The sequence below is a fragment of the Mus musculus genome, chromosome 5 (assembly GCF_000001635.26).
Source record: "Mus musculus strain C57BL/6J chromosome 5, GRCm38.p6 C57BL/6J".
NCBI classification, from domain to species: domain Eukaryota; kingdom Metazoa; phylum Chordata; class Mammalia; order Rodentia; family Muridae; genus Mus; species Mus musculus.
Window position 1 is genome coordinate 123,005,597 of NC_000071.6, and position 25,449 is coordinate 123,031,045.

The 25,449-nt window shown below is 48.8% G+C and overlaps 1 protein-coding gene and 1 long non-coding RNA gene across 4 annotated transcripts; one reads left to right on the plus strand and one right to left on the minus strand.

The window, feature by feature from the left end:
• Window positions 1-1,696: 1,696 nt before the first annotated feature.
• Window positions 1,697-9,431, minus strand: Gm2479. Its single transcript, XR_387710.4, has 3 exons — window positions 9,131-9,431; window positions 6,207-6,412; window positions 1,697-2,463 (listed from the first exon to the last, which is right to left on the minus strand). It is a non-coding gene; the product is annotated as a predicted gene 2479 (long non-coding RNA).
• Window positions 9,432-9,477: 46 nt separating this feature from the next.
• On the plus strand, window positions 9,478-24,856 carry Orai1 (ORAI calcium release-activated calcium modulator 1). Of its 3 annotated transcripts, none has more exons than NM_175423.3 (2): window positions 9,478-9,970; window positions 23,479-24,856. In NM_175423.3, the coding sequence occupies exons 1-2, from the start codon at window positions 9,662-9,664 to the stop codon at window positions 24,082-24,084; spliced, it is 915 nt and encodes a 304-aa protein (NP_780632.1). In that variant the 5' UTR covers window positions 9,478-9,661; the 3' UTR covers window positions 24,085-24,856. The 3 variants fall into 3 exon arrangements, with proteins under 3 accessions (NP_780632.1, XP_006530179.1, XP_006530180.1); XM_006530116.3 differs by having other exon boundaries at window positions 9,514-10,390; window positions 23,479-24,346; XM_006530117.3 differs by lacking the exon at window positions 9,478-9,970 and adding an exon at window positions 22,266-22,426 and having other exon boundaries at window positions 23,479-24,346.
• Window positions 24,857-25,449: the final 593 nt, after the last annotated feature.

A 25,449-nucleotide genomic window follows, 5' to 3' on the forward strand; every position in this document is an offset into this window, starting at 1 on the left:
ACCAAGCTGCCCTAGATCTCACAGAAATCAACCTCAGTGTGATGAGATTAGTTTACATACCACAGGTTTAGAGAGAAAGAGAAGGATGGGGAGAGAGAAAGACAGAGACCCATGGCAGCCTGAGCAATCTTGTCTCCAGGCAGGGAAGGGCATGACTCTGGTAAAATGCATCTATCCCTAGTACCTCGTGGGGGTGGGGAAGTGTTCATCTGGTGCTAAAGCTTTGTGACTGGTGAGGACTGATTCAGAGTCACTTCTATGCACACCTAATGTATTAGCCCTCATTAAAATTGTTAATTTCCCAGCCTGGGCAGATGGTAGGGCTGATAAGACACTTGTCTGGCAAGCACACGGACCAGAGTTTGGATTCCCAGTGCCCACACAAAAGCCTTGCTGGTCCCTTGGACTACCTGAAACCTCAGCAGCATTTGCCAGGCAGAGATTAGATCCCTGGGACTAGCTAGCTAGCTAGACGAGCCAGATCATACGCTCTGGGTTCCATGAGAGACCCTGTGCCTCAGTAAATGAAGAGGGGAGGGATCCAGGGAGACAAATGACATCAGTCTCTACTTGGAAGCGCGCGTGCGCGTGCGCGTGCGCGCACACACACACACACACACACACACAAAGAGTCTGCTCTTTTTAAAATTCGACAAAGTCCAGGTAAGGGGTTCTGCTGCGGGAGAATTAAATCCCTCAGAGCAAAAACAGCCAGGCCAAATGAAGGGCCGACAGCTTTCGGCTCTCTGCCAGCAGCGCCAGGTTTGGAGCCCAGCTGCTGCCCTCTTGCCTGATGAACGTAGACAGCCTGTGGGAGAAGGTGGCAGTCTTCAAGCCCCAGCCCCCCTTCCTGGTCTTGATAAAGCTGTGCCCCAAACAGAGCCCTGGGACACAGGAGATCCACCAGCAGGTGAGCAGAGCCTGTCTGACCTCATCATTGTCTTCAAAGAGCTATTTCCCAGGTGGGAAGATAAGTTTCTGAGAAAGGTACTGGGCAGTACGCAGAGATAAGGGTCTCCTGCCCCTGCCCACACCCACATTATAGTCTCTCCTTTCTATGTTATTTACAGAGCATTTCAGCAGGAAGATCAGCGGCCCTTCACTCGGACGGTTAATGAACTATAGCATAGCCAGATACTGACTGGGCACAGGAGATGTTGGCAAATGGACATTCCATTGCATGATGAGCTCAAACCTTAATAAATGCTTCTATAACTGAATAATAAATTGTGTCCACCATACTTAGCAAGTAGGCATTTATTAACTGCTGGACTACATGAAAGACTTTGGAACCCACCCTTTTGCTGTTGTTTCTTTTGCTTTGTTGTTGTTAGGGTTTCTCAGTGTAGCCATGACTATCCTGAAACTTACTCTGTAGGCTGGCCTTGAACTCAAAGATCTGCCTGTCTCTGCCTCCTCGGTGCTGGGATTAAATCGACCTTTAATTGTGATGCTTAAATTCATACCACATTAGCCATCAAACCATCCAGCAGGCAGTGGTGGTCCATGCCTTTAACCCCAGCAGAGGATCCAACTTTTACCCCCAGCATCCTTGTCTGGTGACTCACACCACCTGTAACTATGGCTCCAAGGGATCTAACATCCTCTTGAAGGTCTGATACCACTGTACTCATATGCACAGAGGCCGCCCCCCTTACCCCACATCTATACACGGTTAAAAACAAGGCTTGACACACACCTTTAATCAGAGGTCTCTGTGAGTTTGAGGCTAGCCCGACCTGCATAGGTCAGGCTTCAGAAAGACAGACATTCCAGGGGATGAGGAGGATAGGGGTGGGCTCATGAGCTAGGAGAAAACAGATACGCTCAAAACCGAAAATGACTTTCAGAGCCTTGGTCTAAAAGGCAAGCAGCAGCCTGCTTAGCCCATTTGGCTGCTGCGGCAAACTACCACAAGACTACAAGGCTTAGCAAAGCAAATCTAATTCTGTTTTAGAACCTCGAGATTTAACACAAAAGGCAGAATTGCCGATGGCTCAATTGGTCCAGTTTCTCCCATGAAAGCTCGGCACAGACCAGGTGTGTTGGCATATGTCAGTAATCCCAGCACTCCGGTGGAGACAAGACCAGAAACCCAAGGTTATCCTCAGCTGTGTATGGAGCTTGAAGCCAGCCTGGGCTTCCCGAGGCTCCGCATCTCTAACAGACAGACAGAGCCATCAGATTCAGTGTCTGATGAGAACTTGTTCTCTGGTTCGTTGATGTCATATTCTTGTTATGTCTTGTGGCAGATGAGGCATGGCTCCCAGTCATAAGGGAGGAGGCAGGAGTCGATCAGATAAAGCTTCCCCAGGTGAGGAGCTGAGTATAACCACGGAAGGGCCTTCCAAAATAGTAAGCTAAGTGATGATGCCTTCAGATCCAGATAGGAAAGGCTTTACAGAGGTGGTTTAAATCAAAGATCTTGAAATGGGGAGACTCTCCGGGTGAATCCAACGTGATCTTAAGTAGTCAGGAGAGACAGAAAGAGATGTACCAATGAAAACTAAGATCAGAGTAAGCGCTCTGAACACTGAAGGAAGGGGGCCCACAAGCCCAGGACTACAGAATCCACCAGAAGGTGAAAGGAGGGAGGAGATGGATTTTCCTCATCAGAGCCTCCAGAAGGAGCCAAATCGACCCTCTTTAGTTTATTTAAAACCCGCAGCTTCAGTTTGACTTCTCAGTACCCAGAAGAATAAATACAAATTAAATTATGTTCTATTAAACAACTGCATTATTTGTTAAACACCAATGGGAAGCTAAGGTACCCATGGAAAGGACCCGAGCCACTGTACCATTTATTTAGAGGCGGGGTCTCTTTGTAGTCCTGGCTGTCCTGGAACTCACTATTTTGGCCTCAAACTCACAAAGAGCCCTGCTAAGTGCTGGGATTTAATGAGTGGGGTGGTGCTAAGCCTAGCAAGTTGTATCTTTTAGAAAGGTTTTTGGCTTGCTCTTACAGAGTGAGTGACCAAGTGACCTCTGCCATCTGGGTGAATCTTGATGGCTCCCTAGATACAACGGACAAGAGAAAGCTGGAGGAAAGAGCTCTGATTCTAAGAAAGTGTTAAGGAGGACAATTGCATGGTAGACTTTTCTAGTGGAATGGATGCATGAAGGAAAGGGACTTGTGTGTGTACTCCACTGATCTATTCCCAGGACCTGCACTAGACGGGGTATGCCGGGGAAGCAGGGTATTTTTATGTGATTAGCCTGGAATAGTTCTCTGAGAAATAAATACCCTTGGTCTAAAGGGTTTTTATGAGTCAGGACAGAGGATTAAAGGCAGCCAGGCTCCACAGAAATCCCAGGGTCAGGGACTGCCGAGGATTGGAGACTTTTAATCTAAACCTTAAAACATTTTGATTTTTCACTCCCTCGATTCAAAGTGTCACTTTAAATATGTGTTTGGCAACATCAACGGTTCTATTTTTCTTTTTAATTGTACAAAGAACGATCCTGGAAATGGCCCAGCTCCAGACTGGAGGAGGCAAGGGAAATTTGGCAACAGCAGTTGAAGGCAGAGACACCAACTTAAAAAAAAAAAAAAAAAAAACTATATGTATCAAATGGATTTGAAATCTCTTTGAGAGAGCTGTGAGACCAAACTTCCTACTACCCTGAACTTGCTTGTGGTCAGCCCTGACTCAGGACTTCTAAAAGGAGTCTGATAGACTCACCAGCTTAGAATGGACACAAGACAGATGGACGGGTGTCCAGATAAAAATATCCCCACACTAATGCTGGACTGGATCTCGATTTCCTTCCGGCCTCAGTTGTCTTTCCCCTTTTTATCCTATGAGCAGCAAACAGAGGATTCTTTTTGTTGGTGCTGCCTACTGGGTGCCAAACTGGTATGTATTCTATCTGTGCACCTAACTACCAAAAGGATATCTTTATACCTGATTTCTATGTATGGCATCTGAGGCTCCAGGTGTCAGTATAATTCCACACCCCACTGCCAGGTCTGGGCCTCTATGCCCTCTGGTCCATGCCATCCTCTTAGCCTACTTTGGTCTGGATCATTGGGATCCATTCTTACGGCTGCTCAGTCAGCAGGCTTTCTGTATAGACAGGACCAATGGGAGGCAGGGATAAATAGTGGGACCTCCTGGTTGGGAAGGGCGGCCGCTGTTTCTGACATACATCCTATTAGACGCCTCTAGTTGTCCTTCCTCCACAGGTCTTTCACTTCCAGACATCACTGTTCCTTTATCCTGGTACCTGTTTTTCCTGTTTGGATTCTCAGAGATGAACTGCCCTTGGTAAATACAGATTAGCCAATTCATTAGATGTGCGATGGGGCTGCCTTCATTCTTTGATCCTCACAGTGCCCGTGAGAGGGAAGATAGTCACCATCTATTGAGCACTGTGCTGATTGCCAGACAAATGTTCTGTCACGAAACACTCGTAACGTAACAACCCTTGCTGCCTGGTGCCACCGGGACTCCCACTTGACAGATGGAGTCCAGACAGCTTGGGATGTCTGCCAACGTAGCCGAGTTACACATCCATGAGACTGGAGTCTAAATCCAGGTGTACCTCGCCCGACAGTCTGTGATTTTCCCTATTTCTGATGAATGAGAATTCAACCTCCTTGATTGGCTGCACTCTTTGAGCCCCTCCAGGGCCCTGAGATTCATCCTTTCAGGCTGCCCTTACGGAAGAGCTGCAACCCAGGGAGTTCAGAGATCCATTTGGTTAAGTATTTAGACTCCCCTTCCTTCCCCTCTCGAGATAAAGTCTAATTATATAGCCCAGGCTAGCCTCAAACTCTTCTCTCCTACCACAGCCTCCCAAGGGCTGGAACTACAGGAGTGCCGAACCACACCCAATGAACAGACTTATTGTCTCAGTTCTGCAGGCCAGCAAAGACAGCCACGTCACTGTGAGGTCACCCAATCTCGCCCATGTGTTGGGAGGGACACCTTCTCTAAAGGTTTTAGGGGAAAATCTGCCGGAAGCTTTTTGCCCCAGCTTCCGATTCCTTCTGTTTACTTCCTGTGTCTTCTCACATCTCCCCTCAGTGTGCGCTCTATGTGTGTGTTTCAGACACTTTGGTTTCACGTACGTGGGTGTTTTGCTTGCACATATGTATGTGTGTACGCAGCCCAGAGTAGCTCGGGACTCCCAGCAGTACCCCTGTTTCGGCCTGTCAAGTGCCAGGATTTAAGAGTCATAAGCCACCAGGCTGGGCTGACATCTCAGTTTTGCTTAGACAAGCTGGTTCAGCGATTCTCAAACTTTACCCAAAGAACTTGCTAAAATCAAAATAGCTTGGATGGCTTTTTTTTTTTTTAAGATTTTATATATTTTTATTTAATGTGTATGAATGTTTTACCTACACATATGTTCACCATGCGCATGCAGTACCTCTGGAGGCCAGAAGGGGGTGTTGGATCCCTGAAACCGCACTTAACAGCCAGTTGTGAGCCAGCATGTGGGTGCTGGGAAACAAACCCCGAAACTCTGCCAGAGCAGCGAGTGCTCTTAACCACGGAGCCAACTCCCTAACACCCCCTCATGGCTTTTCATAACTTTTTAATGGTAATTAAAAAAAAAATATATATATATATATCCTGACTCATCTGATCTAGAATATGAGGATCAAGCAGAGTGATGGTGATGCCCCAGACGCTGGACCAATAAAGTTTAAAAAAAAAAAAAAAATCAAAATCTATCCTACTAAAAATAAATGAATCCTAAATGAGATACTACTGCTTCCTAACAGCCTCCTTTCTTCTCGTCTGTAAAATGGTGATTTAATATTATGAGTCTGTAAGGAGTTTAATATAACACTTAATATACAATGAGATAATACACACTAGAGTTTACATGACTATAGGTGTTAGTACAAGGATGTAGGACAGGGCCTGTCATTGGGAAGTACTACACTGCTGCTAACTTTTCTCTCCTGACAGAATAAGGATGCTGCTATCTCCTATGCGACCTATGGCAGCAGTCTCTGGTCAGCCCTCAGGCTATGGCCATTAGTCCTGATAGATCAAGACCATTGTCTTTTCAGCAGAGTCTCTACACTCTCAAGCACGAACTGTTTGGGAAAGAAAAGTTGTTTTGGGCTATTTTTTTGTTTTGTTTTGTTTTTTATTTTGTTTTTTGTTTTGTTTTTTGGTTTTTTTTTTGTTTTTTTTTTTTTTGTTTTTTTTGTTTTTTGAGAGCAACCCCAGAGGTTGATAGCATACCTTCGGACGACTTGAGGGAGCCACAGGGTTGTTTGAAGCTGACGTGGAATCTGAAGCCTGGAGTCTAACCCTTGTTGGCCACCCGTACCAGTGCCAGTTTCGTTTCTTAGCAAGCGGCTTCTTCTTTCTTACCGGAGCCTCAGAGTTTCCGCCTGCTGAAGTACCTCTATTGATGGCTTTGCTGCTCCTCATGGTCCCAGCTGAATCTAGTAAGAAAGACAAAGGTTACTGTGGGTCCTTCAACCCTCCCAAGTCAGGGGCCGAGCTTAGAGCCTCCCCTCCACTCTAGATCTGGATATCTTTATTTTTATTATTATTATTTTTTTATTTGCTTTGCTTTTTGGTGCAAGGATTGAACCCAGAACTACATGCTGAAGAACTACATGCTGAGCTTTTTGTGTAGTTTTCTCTTCTATACTAATGGGCTGCGGCAAAGTAAGATTGATAAGAAGGGAAGGGGTTACAATGTTGCAATGAGGAAACCATCCCCGTTGCTAAGGCCTCAGGTGTTTTTTTTTTTTGTTGTTGTTTTGTTTTGTTTTGTTTTGTTTTTTTGCCACACCACTGCTAGATCTCTTCATTGCTCTACATCAGTAGACCTCTGTCTTTCAGACTCTTTGTTTTGTTTTGCTTTGTTTTTTGTTTTTTGAGACAGGGTTTCTCTGTGTTCCCCTGGCTGTCCTGGAACTCACTTTGTAGACCAGGCTGGCCTCGAACTCAGAAATCCTCCTGCTTCTGCCTCCCAAGTGCTGGGATTAAAGGCGTGTGCTACCACACCCGGCTGTCTTCCAGACTCTTAACCTCCAGACCTCACGCCCTCTCTCTCTTGGTTTCCATGAACCAAGGATGTCAGTTACTGTATTGACTAAACCTGGTCCTACACAAACTCTAAAGGGTGGGGCTCAGATCAATACATTAATTGGCTAGACAACTTCAGATGCCGACCTAGCATTGCTGCGATAAAGGCCAAGACCGAAGGCAACTTGGGAAGGAAAGGGCTTATTTGGCTTACGTGTTCCCAGGTCACACTCTATCAGGGCAGGAACCGAAGCAGGGATCAGGGAGGAACGATGCTTACTGGCTGCCTCAGCCTGCCCTTCTTATAGAACTCAGGATTTTACCCACCTGTCCAGGGGGCAGCACCACTCACAGTGGGCTGGGCCATCCGTGAATCAATCATTCATCAAGAAAATGACCTCCAGATTTGCATACAGGCCAGTTTGAGGGGTACACATTCTCCATTGAGCTTCCCTCCTCTCCAATGGCTCTAGTTCATGTCAAGCTGACAAACAACAACAACAACAACAACAACAACAAAAACCCAAAAACCTAACACAGATGCTATTACAATCAGAGCTATGCAAGGGAAGATATCAGGGTGACCAGACAAGACCATACGTGGGGCTATGTAGGCAAAAGGAAAGGTCTTTAGGATAGTTGAGCACAGGTGTAAATGATAATCAGGAATAATAAGCACAAAGCCCATGTAGGAAACAAACCTAATGGGGTGAGATTTCAAATTCCAAGGGCTCAATCTTTTCGTTGTCATTTTATGTTCTGGAGACATTTTTGTTTGTTTGTTTGTTTGTTTTGGTTTTGTTTTGTTTTTCGAGACAGGGTTTCTTTGTATAGCCCTGGCTGTCCTGGAACTCACTCTGTAGACCAGGCTGGCCTCGAACTCAGAAATCTACCTGCCTCTGCCTCTGCCTCCCAAGTACTGGGATTAAAGGCATGCGCTACCACTGCCCAGGGAGACAAAGTCTTTTATGTAGCTGGCCTAGAACTCAGAGATCCTCTTGCCCTGCCTCTGTCTCCCAAGCGCTGGGATTAAAGGCTTGTGCCACCATGCCAGCCCCAAGTTCTCAATCTTTGTAAACCTGGGAAGGCAGCAGCTAGGGGAATCTCAGAAACTCCACAGGAGGCCTCTCTTTTGTGCCATGTGGTTGAGTGAAGGGCTGCCCTCTAGCGGTTGTACAAGAGTTTAACTCTCACACTGTTAGACCTGGAGTGCCACACCACATGCTTAGGATTTATTTGACTGGGATCTAAATTTATCATTTGTTCTTGTTTTTCCCACATGTATTCAGTCAACAAGCATTTCTTCAATGTGGAGTATGTGCCAAGAAACATTCTGAAGGCTGGGGGTTAAAGCGGTGAGACTGCTCTTAACGTGTCCTAAAGTTCCTTAGCCCAGTGCCCTCCCTACCTTACCGGTATCTCCTGAGCCCCACCCTGAACCTCCCTATTTTCCTCTTCCCTTAGGTCCTGGCGCCTATCTTGCTGGCCCAGGTCTCAGCTCAGATGAGACTCCCAAGGTGTGAACCTTTTTAGTCTGCCTCCTGCAGAATAGAAAACGCTACGGAGGGGTCTGGGAATGGCAGGCACAGGCTAATGGCAGGCACATGCTAATGGCAGTAGTCCAGAGGCTTGGGCAGATGGCTCTTTGTGAGTTCGAAGCCAGCCTGGTCTATATAACAAGTTTCAAACCAGGCAGAGCTATGTAGTCTCAAAAATAAATAAATACAAACGGGGGCTAGCATTCTAAAATTAAAATAAAAACCCTGTTACTATCCACCTTTTTTTATCTTTTTTTTTTCTGTACACATTTACAGTCTCCTGAACTATAATTGACTCGATGTTTGTGTGTCTTTTCTACAAGAGTGTTGGCTGCAAGGGTGCAGGGAATTTTGTCCCTCTTGTGTTTCGAGGCAAGGGCTCACTCCTCCTTCAAACTCATTGTTTTCCAGTCTCCTCTATGCTGGGACTCCAGGCACGCATAACATCTTCGGGATCGACTTTGTCCGTCTCAATCACAAGCCTACACCCTGCCCTCGGTGCCTGGGACCGTGTTGGCACCCAATAGACGCTCAATAACCGCTCACTGAACTCTAGTAGCCCTCCGCTTGCTCTTTTTTCCAACAGACCTTTTGCCACCTTGTTCCAAGGAGGAAATAGGCCTCAGGAGGCGCCCAGAGGTGACCTCGGATGGCCTAAGTCAAGAGCTCCGGGAGCAAAGCCACAGGAGCAGCTGCAAAGAGAAGCGAGGCCTGACAGCGTGGGGCGCTTCCAGGAAGGCGAGCCAGGGGCTGGGGGCGGAGCCGTCGGAGGCGGTGCGGGGTACGTCACTCGCACGGACACCGCCCACCGCCTTGTGGGCGGGGTGTGTTCGTGGGTGTGGCGTATGCAAATAACCTCGGGTCGCCGGCCAATCGTGGAGCTCGCGGAGGTGCCGGCTTGGGACCGGACGCCGGTCGGCACGCAGGCTCCGGTCGCGGCCGCTTGGAACTTGCGGAGCGGTTCTGCAGCCAGTGCCTCGGCCTTCGGATCCGGTGCGTCCGGCTGCGGGAGACCGGCTCGAGTGGGAGGCCGGCGGAGGTGCGGCGCGGCCCGGCCCGGCCCCGGGGCCGCAGCCTTCTCAGGCGCTCGCCGCCAGCCGCGCCTTCGCAGCGTACTCCATGCATCCGGAGCCTGCCCCGCCCCCGAGTCACAGCAATCCGGAGCTTCCCGTGAGCGGCGGCAGCAGCACTAGCGGCAGCCGCCGGAGCCGCCGCCGCAGCGGGGACGGGGAGCCCTCGGGGGCCCCACCGCTGCCGCCGCCGCCACCCGCCGTCAGCTACCCGGACTGGATCGGCCAGAGTTACTCCGAGGTGATGAGCCTCAACGAGCACTCGATGCAGGCGCTGTCCTGGCGCAAGCTCTACTTAAGCCGCGCCAAGCTCAAAGCTTCCAGCCGGACCTCGGCTCTGCTCTCCGGCTTCGCCATGGTGAGCTCGGGCCTCCCTGCCCTCCTCCCCTCTTCCTGCTTCGGCCGCTCCCGCCCGCAGCCCCGACGGGGCCCACAGTTGGGAGCGGGCTGGGCGTGCCTGGGGTGAGGGGAAGAGCTGGGGAAAGCTGTCCTAGGCGCCGGAGGGGAGCCAGAGGCTGCTGAGCTGTGAGGGCGAGGTGGACGACCAGAGATAGAGATACCCACGCGCAGGTGTTTTTAGACGGGCACCTTGTCGCGGCAAAGAGGTTAGGGTTACAAAGAATGTTGCTTTCATGAAGTTGCTATGTAAGAAGTCTGCCCTGCATGTAATCAGGGGGACAAGAAGGATGCAAAAGGTCCAGCCCACTGAGGACAGGTGTCAGGAGATGAAGATGAGCTACATTGTGGCCGCGCCTTCTCGCACACCTAAGGCCGGAAGGTATTAACAAGACTTTATCAAATATTGGAGGGGATTTCCCAATACGTTCCACCTCCCCATACTCCACTAACTCTTACTCCCTTTTACACTCCCCACCCCACCGCATTTTCCAAGAGCCTCAGCCTAGGGGTTGAGTGCCACTCCCCACCCTCATTTTCTTCTCTAGAAACTTGCCTCTGAGTCACTGGGTGTGGGGGAGGAGGGTGGGACATGTTCCCCTTGAAAGGGCTCTTGCTTGATGAAGAGGTAGGCATATTTTCCTCCCCTCAAGTCCCAAGAAGGTGGTACGAAGCCTCTGCAGGAGGCGCCCCTGGAGGCTGCAGGTTAGGCACCAGACCTTAACTCTAGGAATACCTTCAGGCTTGCCTGTCTTGGAGTTTGCCTGGAGCTGTTATTATCTTTCGATGACATCAACCTACATCAGTGGGGTCTGCCGCCCCCCCCCTTCACCATCACGGCCGCCTCCCCCCCCCCCCCCCCCCCCCCCGTGAATTAGCTAAGCCTTTGGCCTTGAGGAAGGGAGTGGTTGGCACCCTTGGTTTTCTTGGGAAGGGAGTGTTGTCTGGGTCTCTCCCTGTCGCCTGCAAACAAGTGGATCAACACAGTTGTGAGCCCGGATGCTTTAGAAGCCCACAGTGCACTAGGCCAGAGAGGAAAGGCCAGGAGGTGTGATATAAATTACCCTTCCCAGCTCTGCCACTTGCTGCTTGCCTGTATGACCTCAGGCAAATCAATCTCTCTCTCTCTCTCTCTCTCTCTCCCTCTCTCTCTCTCTCTCTCTCTCTCTCCCTCTCTACCTCTCTCCCTCTCCCCAGATCTTGATTTCTTAAATGGCAGATTAAAAAAAAAAACCTTAAAACCGACTTTAAAAAATGATGTTGGAGGAGGAGCCCTTTAAAGAGGTGAAAGTGAGTTGGCTTATAATTATAGTACTCAGGAGGCAGAGGCAGGAGGATTGCCCATGACTTCAAGACCTGTCTGTTCTACACAGCTAGTCTGGTAAACAGGACTTGAACCTGGGTCAGCCAGTGTCTAGGTCTTACTTAAGACATACCACAGTGCTATGGGCAGTTTCCAGCCAGGGCCAGGTAGCTCCAAGCCAAAGGGAATGAGAAACAAAGCCACACAATGTTTCTTTGGAAGTTAAAGAGAAAGTTTTACACTTTAGGGGAGGGGGTATCACGTGTTTATGGCTTGTAAATTGTAACTTCTTAGACCCCAGGAGAGGTGAGGGTCAGATAGGGGGTCCTTTCCTACCCTCTCCTTTTCTCGTTCTCCTCTGCAGAAGGTCAAGCCTCCACTAAAAACATGGAGGAGGTTAGAAGGCTGGGGTAGCTAAAACCGGTGGATGGGCATGGGTGCATCCACACTGTCTGTCCTGGGAATCTTGTTTGCACAGCCTGGGTAGAGTAGGCTCCTCAACTCCAGGATGCCATCCTTTAAATTGTGCAGACTTACGAAGGGTTGAGGTCCAGGACTGCCTCCCTTCTGAGCCACAGTTTCAACTAAGCACTCTGCTATGAAGCTGGACTTCTAAGAACTCTGGATTCATTGTCTGAGGTCTCCTGATGCTCTGCCCCCACTGCCGACACCCAGCCCCTTGAGTGAGCCTCAAGAGAGGAAGGGGGTGCCTGGCCACCCTCATGCCATGGTAACGGAGTGACAAGTTTCCTGGATTACTCTTCTCTTGGCTTGTGAGTCAGCACAGCCAACTTCCTGCCCCCAGAGGGCTTCCTTCCTACAAACCTGGAAAAGTAGAGGAGCTGACCCGACCTTTGCCCCTCCAGTGTTAGCCAGGTTGCCTGGAATGCCAAATTCACCTGCTTATCCCTAAAGTGAGCGTGAGGGAGAGTCTCTCAAAAGGCCTGGTGGAGATCAAGCCAATCCTAACTTCATGATGAAAGGGTGTAGGCCAGGTGCCTGTAACACATTGAGGATAAGCGTCTTTGAGGTTAGTTTTCTCCTGTGTAGAGATGGGCAGATCTTGTTCTCTCCTTGACTTGTATGAGGGTTCCTTACGAGGGCCCATGGGGAGCTGAGGGATTTCAGGACCTGATGCTGTATCTGGTCTGCTGGTGGGACTCTACAGATAGAAAACGAAGGGAACCCGAATCTAGGTTAGATGTGCATTTTACAGTGTCCCTGGAGCCAAGAGTATCCCTTGGGCAGGTGGTAGTATACATCTTTAAACCCAGCAATTCAGGAGGCAGAGGCAGGCAGATCTCTGAGTTCCAGGCCAGCCTGGTCTCCAGAGCAAGTTCTAAGACAGCCAGAGCTACACAGAGAAACACTATCTTAAAAAACAAAAGTTTCCTTCAGAGCCTACCTTTAGGCTGTCTGTCCCTAAGGTTACCACAGCCTGGGCCTGACCCTGTCCCTGTACAGGACAAAGGTGGTCATGCATGGGAGGCAGGCTGTAACATTAGCCTAAGCAGACGATAATTGGGAAGGTCAGTCTGGTGCGGTAAACAAAATGCCTTCCACGACCTGGGATCAATTAGTTTTGGATTATCTTCCTCCTCAAGTTCTGCCCGCCAGCCCCTTTTTTGTTCCAGGTTCCAGAGCAGGTTCAGAAGTTGGCTAAGCTTTCTGGGAAAATGAATTGGAAGGAAGCGCTCCAGTCATGAGACATGATTGGGTGTTTTTGACATACCCAGAGATCAGAGTGCTGGGTGGGAGGTGAGCAAGAAGCTACTATTACCACTCGGTACTAATCCCCGGAAAGGAGGGTTAATGCTGGAGTCGATGGGCCTCTTGTACCAGGCTAGCAACCGTGGAAAATGCTTCAGAGGGGTCCTCCTGTCATCTTCCTTCCAAGCATGGTTGTGAATGACATGCTGCAATTTAAGTCACTGGCTCCGGAAGCCATTATAGCCCTCTGGGTGGTCCATGTTGGAAAGCAAGCCTCAGAGAGTGGCAAGGACATAGAGCCCAGAAGCTCTAGGGTAGCAAAATGGGAATGGGCACATCAGCTACCCAGGTGCCAGTGTCAGCCGGGCTTCTTCAGGCTGTAAAAACTGGGGGAAGTTGCTTAACCTCTTGGGGTTCCTTCCCCAGTAAACAGCAACCAACCTCATTGGCTTGTGGATTTGTTGGGTTGGTATTTGCAAGTTATAATACCTGCCTAGGTATCTAGGGAACTTGTTTACGCTAGTTGCCATGGTGTGGGGGTCTGCTTTCTGAAGGATGGAAGGATTGTGATTCCAATGGAGCCTTGAGGATGGTGGAAGTGAGGTCCTGAGGAGAGCCTACCAAACTGGCAAGAACCTTCACAGTCAGTCGTGGGGTCTCTAGGGAAAGAGAGGGGGTCTGGTGTGACTGGCATCATGCCACACACCAAGTCACTCTGGTGGCTCACACCTCTAATCCCCGGCACTCGGGAGGCAAAGGCAAGCGGCTCTCTGTGAGTCTGAGACCCTGCCCTAAACAAAAGCCCTATGGTAGAGGACATTGAGGACCTCTCTAGGAAGTTGGAACTCTTGGGTGAGCAGCAGGGACCTATCAAAGATTATAGACAGGGGCCTGGTGTGAATAATGTAACAGTGATGATTAAAGCGGGTATTACGTAACTCTTAACTGTGTCCAGCATGAGCCCAGACTCCTTCCTTCCTTTCATTCTTGTTTAAACCTCACCGTAGCTCTTAAAAGTTTGAGAACCACACAGGAAAACCAGGGCTCAGAAAAGCCCTGATCACAGCTAGCTAGTAGGACTGAGTTCTGTTGAGTCTGACTGGAGCCTTTTCTCCCCTCCCTCCTTTTGCCAGTATCCCCGCCCCCACCCCTACCCCGAGCTGGTTGATAACCAGGCCTTTGGAGTCTGCCAGATGCCCAATTCTGCATGCAAGATTTGTACTCTGGGCAGTGCATAAATGGAACTCTCTGCTGAATATCCCAAGGGGAGGTTGATGTCTGCTCCGTCGAGAGAGGCCTTTTGTGAAACTTCACAAGTGCCTGCCTGCAGCACTTTCTGGAATCCTCAGCTGGGAACAGTGAGGGGCCCTTCCCTTGATGGGTCCCTGACTGGAAAGGAAAAGCCCTTTTTAAGTGGGCTTCCCAAGGCAGTGCTCTATTGATCTACACTGGGTAGAGGATAGTCTGAAGGAAAGAGAATATGAAGTTAAAATGTAAATCAGCTGCTTTCTCTCACAGACCCTATGAGGGCCTTTAATGTGCTGCTTTCTTGAAAGGGACATTTCAGACAGAGAGGAGGACCACGGGCAGTGTTGATCTGTTTTGTTTTATAGGTTTTTGTTTGTTTGTTTGTTTGTTGTTTTTGTTTTTCGAGACAGGGTTTTTCTGCATAGCCCTGGCTGTCCTGGAACTCACTCTGTAGACCAGGCTGGCCTTGAACTCAGAAATCCACCTGCCTCTGCCTCTGCCTCTGCCTCCCAAGTGCTTGGGATTAAAGAAATCCACCACTGGCTGGCTAAATTAATTACTTTTAAGTTATCATATAAAGTGATGGATTTCATTATGACATTTCCATTCGTGTGTTATTCTTTATACTTTGTTCACATCAGTCTCCCTCCCTCCTCCTTAGAGGGTTCTTGTGTGACTGTTATTTCATAATCTCCTTTGGGCAGTGTTTGTCTAACTGTAGGTAGGCTCAGCCAACTTGGTGTGTCAGGGCAGTGTGGTTTTCCAGGTAACTGTTACACTCCGTCATTGGCTTTAGATGATATGTAAATTAGTGGCTGTGGTCAAACATAAGACCATAGTCTGAGGGCCCTAGTTGATCAACCTTTGGTCTAAACATTGGTCTCCAAACTCTACTAAAAAAAAATTTAGCCGGGCAGTGGTGGCGCACGCCTTTAATCCCAGCACTCCAGAGGCAGAAGCAGGCAGATTTCTAAATTCGAGGCCAGCGTGGTCTACAAAGTGAGTTCCAGGACAGCCAGGGCTATACAGAGAAACCCTGTCTCGAAAAACCAAAATAAATAAATAAATAAATAAATAAAATAAAATAAAATAAAATAAAATAAAAATAAAAATAAATTTAATGCTAGCCTTACTATTGTTTGGTTTTGAGACAGGATCTCACTGTGTAGGCCAGAATTGCCTCTTAACTCATAGATCTGCCTGCCTGTATTTCCAGAGTGCTGGGATTAAAGGCGTGCACCGCTATGTCTGGGCCGGTTGTTATTTCTATAAATAATATATACATTCTAATAAAATATTGTGCTATTGGGAGCATACCTAAAAATAAAGAATAGAACAGTTAAAGCAAAGCCAGTGGTGACCTGTGCCTTTAATCCCAGCAGCTGAGGCAGAGGCCAGCAAAGTGAGTTCCAGGACAGCCAGAGCTACACCAAAAAGCAAAAAAAAAAAAAAAAAAGGTGGGTATTGGGGTTCATACCTGCAATTCTAGTACTTGGGAGGTTAGGCAGGAAGATCAGAAGTTCAAAGCCATCCTTAGCTACATAGTGAACATGAGGCCAGTCTTTTTCTCAAAAAAGAGAAAAAAAACCAATTCTTGTTTTTCTGAATGTACTTGACACAGCAGAAAAGTTACAGGGATGCTTGGGGATTTGGCTCAGTTATAGACCATGCACAAAGCCGAGGGTTTGAATCCTAGCACCAGAAAGAAAAGGGAGAGCGCTAAGGTTGCACACAGGAAGTCGAGCGAGACAGGAAGACCTCGACTTTGAAGCCTGCCTGAGCTGGATAGTAAGCTCTGGTCTCAAAAACACCTTAGGATGAGTGCTGGAAACTTGGCTCAGAGTCTTAGGGTTTTACCGCCGTGAACAGACACCATGATGAAGGTAACTCTTATAAGGACCTAGCTTACAGGTTCAGAGGTTCAGTCCATTATCATCAAGGCAAGAACATGGCAACATCCAGGCAGGCAAAGTGCAGGAGGAGCTGTGAGTTCTGCATCTTCATCTGAAGGCTGCTAGCAGAATACTGGCTTCCAGGCAGCTAGGATGAGGGTCTTTTTAAAAGATTTATTTGTTATTATACATAAGTACACTGTAGTTGTCTTCAGACAGCACCAGAAGAGGGCATCGGATCTCATTACGGGTGGTTGTAACCCACTATGTGGTTGCTGAGATTTGAACTCTGTACCTTTGGAAGAGCAGTTAGTGCTCTTACCTGCTGAACCATCTCGCCAGCCTTAGGATGGGGTTTTGTTTTGTTTTGTTTTGTTTTGTTTTTGGTTAACTGAGACAGGGTTTCTCTGTGTATCCCTGGCTGTCCTGGAACTCACTTTGTAGACCAAACTGACCTCGAACTCAGAAATCCACCTGCCTGTGCCTCCCAAGTGCTGAGATTAAAGGTGTGCACCGCCACTGCCCGGCAGGATGTTGGGGGGTGGGTGTCTTAAAGCCCACACCCACAGTGACACAACCACTCCAACAAGGCCACACCTTCTAATAGTGCCACTCCCTGGACCAAGCATATTCAAACCATAACAATGTTTTTATAGAAGACCTGGCTTCAAGTCCCAGCACCCACATGGCAGCTCACAGCCATCCATTATGTTCTAGGAGTCCAACACCCGCTTTTGACCTCTGAGGCCACTAGGCAGGTACATAGCATATGTTCAGGTAAAATACACATAAAATAAGAAAGTAAACCTAAAAATTAAAAAAACCCAAGTCACCAAATTAAAGATACGAAGAGAGATGGGGTGAACCACCAAATAAATCTCTTTATCAAAAAATAAAATAAAAATAAGGTTAGGGACCCCTGTCTGCTCAGTCTGCAGGACCAAACCCTTTACTCGGGAAGTGACAACTCATGGAGGGTCAGAAAAAAATCTGGGGGTGGGGGTGCATGCCTTTAATCCTAGCACTCAGGAGGCAAAGACAAGTGGATCTCTGTGAGTTCGAGGCCAACCTGGTCTTCATAGCAAGTTCTAGGGCAGCCAGAGCTGCAGGATAGACCCTGTCTCAAAACAATAAATGGGTATAGACACCATGATCTCTAACCCCAGAAAAGTGGAGGCATCTCTCCTTCAGTTTTTTGAGAAGCCAGCTAGAGGGTCAGCACACCCTGCCCTGACCCACGTATCACGTGGTGGTCCCTCTGCATCTCCTGTCTTGGATTCAGGAAGACTGAAGACCAACCATTTAAGAAGGCTGGCTGCTTCCTTCTATTGGCCTAGGGCAGGTTGGGACTGTGTTTGATTTTTCTACAGTATCGTCTCTTCAGAAGGGGAGGTGCAATAACCACCATCCCAGGAATTCTCAATAAAAAATTTTAATATGTAAACCGAAGGGGGAGGGGCAGCGAGTGCAGGCTTGTTAGAATAGACTGCATTGGCAGGCTTCAAGAACACGTGGTGTTTAGTGAAACTTTTGTTTGTTTCATAAAAGAGTGCACACCTATTTTTAGAAACAATTTAGAGTACTGGACTGCTGTGGTCAAGAGAGTCTGTAAACCACGGGACTGGATTCAGAGCTCTCTCTCTCTCTCTCTCTCTTTGGTTTTTCCGAGTCAGGGTTTCTCTGTGTAGCCCTGGCTGTCCTGGAACTCACTCTGTAGACCAGGCTGGCCTCGAACTCAGAAATCTGCCTGCCTCTGCCTCCCAAGTGCTGAGATTAAAGGTGTGCCCTACCACGCCCGGCCAGAACCCTCTCTTGCTAGATGATGGTCTGCGGTTTGGAATAGAGTTAGCAAATCCAGGCCAACTCCGTGAAAGCCGTGTGACTGAGGCTTTGGGGGGGTGGGTGGGGTCTATCCAAGGCTACAGCCATCTATTGTCTCAGAAGGAAGAACAAGAAGAGCTGGGGAGAAAAAAGCTGTGTTTCCCACTGTGGTTCGGGAGTTGGGCATGGCAAGGGGCCGGGAGTTCTCTCAGAAGTGTCTCGATGACCAGGATCCAGATGTTCAGGGTGTCTCTGGAATCCGACAGGAAGGTATAGGTGGTTGATATTCAGGTGGGGTGGCCACATGCCTGGCTAGGTCAGCCAGGGCTTGCCCTCCACAAGATCAATAATCTTTCTTTCTTTCTTTTTTTTTTTTTTTTATGAGACAGGGTTTCTCTGTGTAGCCCAGGCTATCCTGGAACTCACTCTGTAGACCAGGCTGGCCTCGAACTCTCAGAAATCCACCTGCTTCTACCTCCTGAGTGCTGGGATTAAAGGCATGCGCCACCATGCCCAGCTTTTTAATTTTTTATTTTATTTGTTATTTTTTCCTGAGACAGGGTTTCTTTGTATAACCCTGGCTGTCCTAGAACTCACACTATAGACCGGACTAGCCTGAACTTACTATGGTAGACCAGGCTAGCCCCAAACCTGGAGATCTACCTGTCGCTGCCTCCTGAGTGTGGGGAATACAGGCATGTGCCACCACCCCTGCCCAGCAAGATCAATAATCTTCAGCCCCTGCTTCAGATATAAGATGCCCAGTATCTCCCTCCTTTGAGGATCTATAGGCTAGTGTGATTTGGGGCCCACGATCTGACCCTTCTGTTCTGTCAGGCCCTGTACAGCCGGGTCGGTAGAGGCTTGCTGGCTGGCTAGGAGCTGTTTATTTTGGGCTAAGAGTCCTGCTCCCAGCTATATTTACCTTGTGAATCTGCATGCAATCTAATCTGATGCGATCTCTCTGGGACATGGCTGGGGCCCTGAATGTCAGCTGCTAGATTCTTCCAGGGCTCCTCTGATGTCACTCTTCCCACTCTGCGGGGCAGACCCCTAGTGGGAATCATTCTGGGGGAAGACCCTTAATGCCTGTAAATCAGGGTCCATGAGTACACCAGCCGTCCCTTACTTCTTGTTTTTGTTTTTTGCTTTATTATGTATTTTAAGACAGGGTTTCTTTTTTTTTTTTTTTTTTTTGGTTTTTCGAGACAGGGTTTCTCTGTACAGCCCTGGCTGTCCTGGAGCTCACTTTGTAGACCAGGCTGGCCTCGAACTCAGAAATCCTCCTGCCTCTGCTTCTGGAGTGCTGGGATTAAAGGCGTGCGCCACCACGCCTGGCAAGACAGGGTTTCTTTGTGTAGCCTTGGCTGTCCTAGAAGTCATTCACTCTGTAGACCAGGCTGACCTTCAACTCAAGAGATCCTCCTGCCTCTGCCTCCTTAGTGTTAGAACTCAAGGGATGTGCCACCACCAACCTGGCCAGAACCATTTCTTGTATGCAGCCCTGTGGCACTGAACTTGGTTTTCTCTGGGGCAGTGGTGCATAAAGCCAGCCTGTGTGGTTGGACTTCCAAGAACGGTAGATGAGGGTAATAGGGTTTCTTCCGGAGCGTAGCAGCAGTAGCAGCAGGTCCTTCCTCTTCCATGGAGAGCTCAGCCTTCCCTCAGCCCAGGGATGTGAGGATACCCAGACCATGTGTGCCTCCCTCCGCTGGGCTTTATGGTCCTGGTGGTGCTGTCCTGCAGAGATGCTCACTCAGCCAGGTCTTGGGTGAGTGCTCGCCCTCATGCTCACATCGGGAGCTAGAGTTGCCTCAGAAGGAGCTACACAGCCAGAATGAGGAAGCCCAGGCAGGCCTGGGGCCCCTGAATGAGGAAGAACGTTCAGGCCTGGGGAAGTTACCGTTTCTTTTCCACTTCTCCCTCCTTGTTTTTCTTTTTAACTAAGATTTATTGAGCTTCTCCCGGGGCTGAGTCTGTGCTAAACATTTACACATCCAAACCTCATTTAACCTCGGTGACCATGTGAAAAACCACACCATTATACACAGGTTTTTAAGAGTGGCTGTGAGTCAGTCTATTCCCCACCCCTACCCCCCACCCCCAAGAGCAGAATAGCTCCTGTCCTATAATTAATCTCATTTCTGAGACTCAGTGTCCTTATTTGAAAGTGAGTAGTGAATGAACAAGTATGTGTGTGTGTGTCTGTCTATGTATGTATGTGCATGGGACCCAAGGACTTCACCACACTGAACTAGCATGCTCGTCTACCCCAGTAATGATAATCACTAATAAGAATCATTGTGCCGGCCGGGCATGGTGGCACGTGCCTTTAATCCCAGCACTCAGGAGGCAGAAGCAGGCAGGTTAGAGGCCAGCCTGGTCTACCCAGTGAGTTCCAGGACAGCCAAGGCTACACAGAGAAACGCTATCTGAAAAAACAAAAAACAGAAAAAACAAATCATTGATATTCTAAATGTATCCTGTGTCCGGTTGTGTTTAAAGGACATTTTATGTTCATTAACTCTCAAACTTCATAACTATCAAAAGTGGGCTTCCATTTTATGGATGCAAAAACTGGGGTAGCGACGATTTTAAATACTTGCCTAGGGGTCCCCAGCTTTGTAAGGGGAGGCACAGGTTTTACATCAGCTTCACATCGTGGCTTTGTGTGGTTAAAAGTGCTACAGAGAGGACAGTATGTCACTTGGAGGACACTGGGATGCAGAGATGTACACAAACCTAGCCATAGACACCCCCCAACCTGGGACCCACAGACCAGCCCTGCACATTGGCCTCCACCCCAGTGGATATGAGCAGGTGAAGCAGGGGCAGCTCCACCAAGCCCTCTGGCTTGTCATTTCTCAGGTTTCAGGTCCTGGGATAAAAGGCCAAAACAGGAAGAAGTATGGGGGTGGGGAAGGAGGAGGAGGTGCTGTCTCTGAGGGTACCCAGCTTCTCCAGGTTGGGTGAGGGGAGTGGGGGGAAGGGTGCGTCAGATGTGCCTTGCCTTTGCTGTCCTGTGTCCCACACCCGCATGTGCCAAGCTGCCCAGCTCCCTTGCCCGCATGGGCTCAGAAGAATTCTCGGGGTTGGCATTAGGCCACCAGGGAATCTTAAACAACGGTCAAAATTCTCATGGCAGTGCCCCAAATTTACATGAACTTGAACCATTTTGTAAATTCCTGGCCTGAAGCATCCTCACTCTTGGTGGCTGTGGCGGTTCTTAGGCAAAAGCCTTTAAACCCAGTGGACATGTTCTGAAAAGGCTTAGGGCTGTGTTAACGCAGGTATCCACTCCTTTCCCCAGACTCTTGGACTCACTCTGCTGTCTCTAGTATCACCCGTCCATCTAACTGAGAGGGTTAGGTCTGGAGCAAAGCTCTAGAGTGAGACCTGGGATGCCTCTGGCTTGAGAGCCTGCTTCTCTCAAGCCGAGCCTGCCTCTCAGAAGGAGGAGGGTAAGAACTGGAGAGTGCGAGTGAAGGTTTTAAACTGAGCAGTGATAGAATCCATTTTTACTGAGCCCTCACACAGCAGGTATTTGGTTTGGATTAACGCCACCTCCACCCCAGGCAATTACTATCATTTTGGTTTGGGTTTTTTCCTTAAAGACTGGGGTCTCCTGTCGCTCAGCCTGTCCTTGAACTCATTGCGTAGCTGGGGATGACTTTGAACTTGTTGTCCTCTTGCCTCTCCTTTCGCTGTGCTGAGATTACAGGCGTGAACCACACATAGTTTCTTTCAGTGTTGGGGACTGAGAGAGGGCTTTGTGCGTGCATGGGAGGTAAGCGTTCTGTCCCCCTAGGTACAGTCCCCAGCCTCCCTTAATGGTCATGTCATTTCCTCTGTTTCTTTGCTGCCCTTGACCCTTCAGCCCACACGGGTGGACCCTGGCAATGTCCCCAATTGCCTGCTGCTCCTGGCAGAAATCTGCTGAGTTGGCACCTTTGCATGAGGGCGGTTTGCAAGACCCAAGTGTAAAGAGCAGGTGGCAGGTCCAGATTATGCCCCCAGTGACCCCAAATCTTCAAGTCTCCAGGAAGTGGGGAACAGCCAGTGTGTGAGCCCTGGGGCTGGAGGAGGAGATGCCTTGGGGCTTGGCTGGCGCCCAGCCAGCCAAGATACAAGCACTGGGTTGGGCCCGTCTGTTCTGAGAAGCCTTTCTCAGTTCCCTGTTGGCCTGTGTACTCTGTTCTCGGAATAGACCTGGATATGACGTGGGAAGGTCTTCATTTCTCCAACCTATTCCTTGTCCTCAGAGTGGGACAGGAAATTGAGTCCTGTGTAGGTGTGAGAGTGTGGGACAGGGCTGGAATGACAGCTCAGCCTGTTAATGCACTCACTGTTCTTCAGGAGGTCCTGAGTTCAATTCCCAGCAACCACAGGGTGACTCCCAACCATCTGTAATGGGATCCGATGCTCTCTTCTGCCAGAAGTGAAGGTATGTGTACACTCACTGAAGACAGTGACAGTGTACTCATACATAAAAATTTAAAAAAAAAATCTAAAAATAAAAAGTGTGGAAGAGGTAGGGATAGTGTTTGGTAGTTCATTTTTGTTGGTTTTGGTTTTTCCAGACAGGGGTGGTCTGTGTAGTCCTGGCTATCCTGGAACTTGCTTTATAGACCTGACTGGCCTCGAACTCAGAGATCCTCCTGCCTCTTCTCTTGAGTGCTGGGATTAAAGGCCTGTGCCACCACCAGTTGGTAGTTGAGGTTTTTAAATTTTTTAATGTGTTTTAAATTTTTCTTGGTCTGGAGAGATAGTTAAGCAGGTAAAGATGCCTACTGCCAAAATTGACATTCTGAGTTTGATCCCTAGGACCCATGTGGTGGAAAGAAAGAAAAGTGCCTCCCTGGGCAGAGGCAGGCAGATCTCTGAGCTCAAGGCCAGCCTGGTCCACAGAGCAAGTTCCAGGATGACCAGGGAAGGCTACACAGAGAGACTCTGTCTCTCGAAAAAGAAATTTACAGCGTGCATAATATACCTAACTCTACCCGCTTTCACTATTATGATTGACAGTGGCAGTGTTCCCAATTGAAAGATATTTACTGTGTACCAAGAACCCTTATTTGTTAAAATAATTCTGTGAATTAATGGGTCATACCTATTTTCTATATATGGTAAGGCTGGGAGACACTAACTTCCTAAGGACACACAGCTGATATAGATTCACGCTTGCTCTCCTCATCAATACTTTTTTGTGACTTCACAACCCAGAAAGGGTGGTGGGCTTTGGCATTCCCAGAAATTGAGACTGAAGCCTGGCGTGGTGGCACGCGCCTTTAATCCCAGCACTCAGGAGGCAGAGGCAGGCGGATTTCTGAGTTAGAGGACAGCCAGGGCTACACAGAGAAACCCTGTCTTGAAAAACAAAAAACAGAAAACAAAAAAAAAGAAAAAAGAAACTGAGACTGAGGCCACATGACCGATCTGATGGGAAGAGGACTAGGATTTGAGCGAGCCGTTCACTTTCCTCTTCCCCTCTCCTAGGTAGCGATGGTGGAAGTCCAGCTGGACACAGACCATGACTACCCACCAGGGTTGCTCATCGTCTTTAGTGCCTGCACCACAGTGCTAGTGGCCGTGCACCTGTTTGCCCTCATGATCAGCACCTGCATCCTGCCCAACATCGAGGCTGTGAGCAACGTCCACAACCTCAACTCGGTCAAAGAGTCACCCCACGAGCGCATGCATCGCCACATCGAGCTGGCCTGGGCCTTCTCCACGGTCATCGGGACGCTGCTTTTCCTAGCAGAGGTCGTGCTGCTCTGCTGGGTCAAGTTCTTACCTCTCAAGAGGCAAGCGGGACAGCCAAGCCCCACCAAGCCTCCCGCTGAATCAGTCATCGTCGCCAACCACAGCGACAGCAGCGGCATCACCCCGGGTGAGGCGGCAGCCATTGCCTCCACCGCCATCATGGTTCCCTGTGGCCTGGTTTTTATCGTCTTTGCTGTTCACTTCTACCGCTCCCTGGTCAGCCATAAGACGGACCGGCAGTTCCAGGAGCTCAATGAGCTGGCCGAGTTTGCCCGCTTGCAGGACCAGCTGGACCACAGAGGGGACCATTCTCTAACACCGGGCACCCACTATGCCTAAGTCCTCACCTTCCCACTGGCCCTTTGAGGCCTTGGCCTTATGCCCTTCTCCATGACCTTGTCCTGGCCCAGTCCGGAGGACGGCCTGTGTAGGCAGCTGGCTTTGCCAGGGCAGAGTGTGGAAGGAAGAGGCTTTAAAAAAAAAAAAATCACTGTACTTGGAGATTTTCTTCTGTGAGAATAAGCTTTCCCTGTTCTTCCAGCTGTCTGTCCCCCCTCCTGGTAGGATGTGGGGGGTGGGGCGGGGAATGGGGACAGTTGCTCTCTTTGTCCCTTCTTCTCCCCTGCACCAGTGCCACCCGGATGCTTCCTGTCCTGCCCTCAAACTCCTTACTCCTTAGCCAAGTGTGTGTGTGCGTGTGTGTGTGTGTGAGAGAGAATATGTATGTGCGCACATGTCTCCTCTCTGTGCGTGTGTGTACATGCATGTGTGTGCAAGTGTGCATGCACACTTGTATGTACACATAAAATATATTCACAAGGGACACCTCTTCCTCATGTCTGTGTTTGTTGGGTCTAGACTGCCTGATCGGATGGCCCAGTCAGGTGAGTCACTAAACACCAGTCTTTTTAAAAATTGAGAGGAAATGGCTCGGGGACAAAACACTAACCTGTCATGGTCAAAGCCCTAGGATTAGTCCAACAGCTGTAAAAAACTGTGTTGCTGGGGCTAGAACCCAGGAATTTGACAAGCACTCTCCCACTGAATTCTACTCCAAGACCTGTAACTTTGGAAAATTTCTACTCAAAAGAAACCTTCAGGGATACTAATTAAAATATGTACCGAGTTGTTTCTTTTGGAGGTAGTTACAGTCTACAGAGTCTCCAGAAGACCAGAAATGGCTGTGCACACACTGAGCCACTGTTTCTAGGAGAAAGTAAGTTAGGTCCCTGCAAACCTCCCGTCACAATATGTTCCTTATGTGATTAAGACATTAAACATGTCTTACATAAGACATGTTGTTTTAGGTGTCACTGAGGGCAGGAGAGATGGCTCAGTATTTAAGAGCATTTGGCTGCTCTTCAGAAGACCCAGGTTTCATACCTAATATCCCAGTTGCAGTCCACAACCATCTGTAACTTCAGAGCCAGGTGATCCAGTGGCCTCTTCTGGCCTTTGTGATTACTAGGCATGCATGTGGTTTGCAGACATACAGACATGGCTCATTTTTGCCCTTTTTTTTTTTTTTTTTTTTTTTTTTCTTGTCAGGGGGAGGTTAGACAGGATTTCTCTGTGTAGTTCTTTCTGTCTTGGAACTTAGTTTGTAGACCAGGCTGGCCTCAGACTTAAACAAAATCCACTCCCAAGTGCTAAGATTAGGGGCGTGCACCACCACCACCTGGTCACATTAATTTTTTTTTTTTT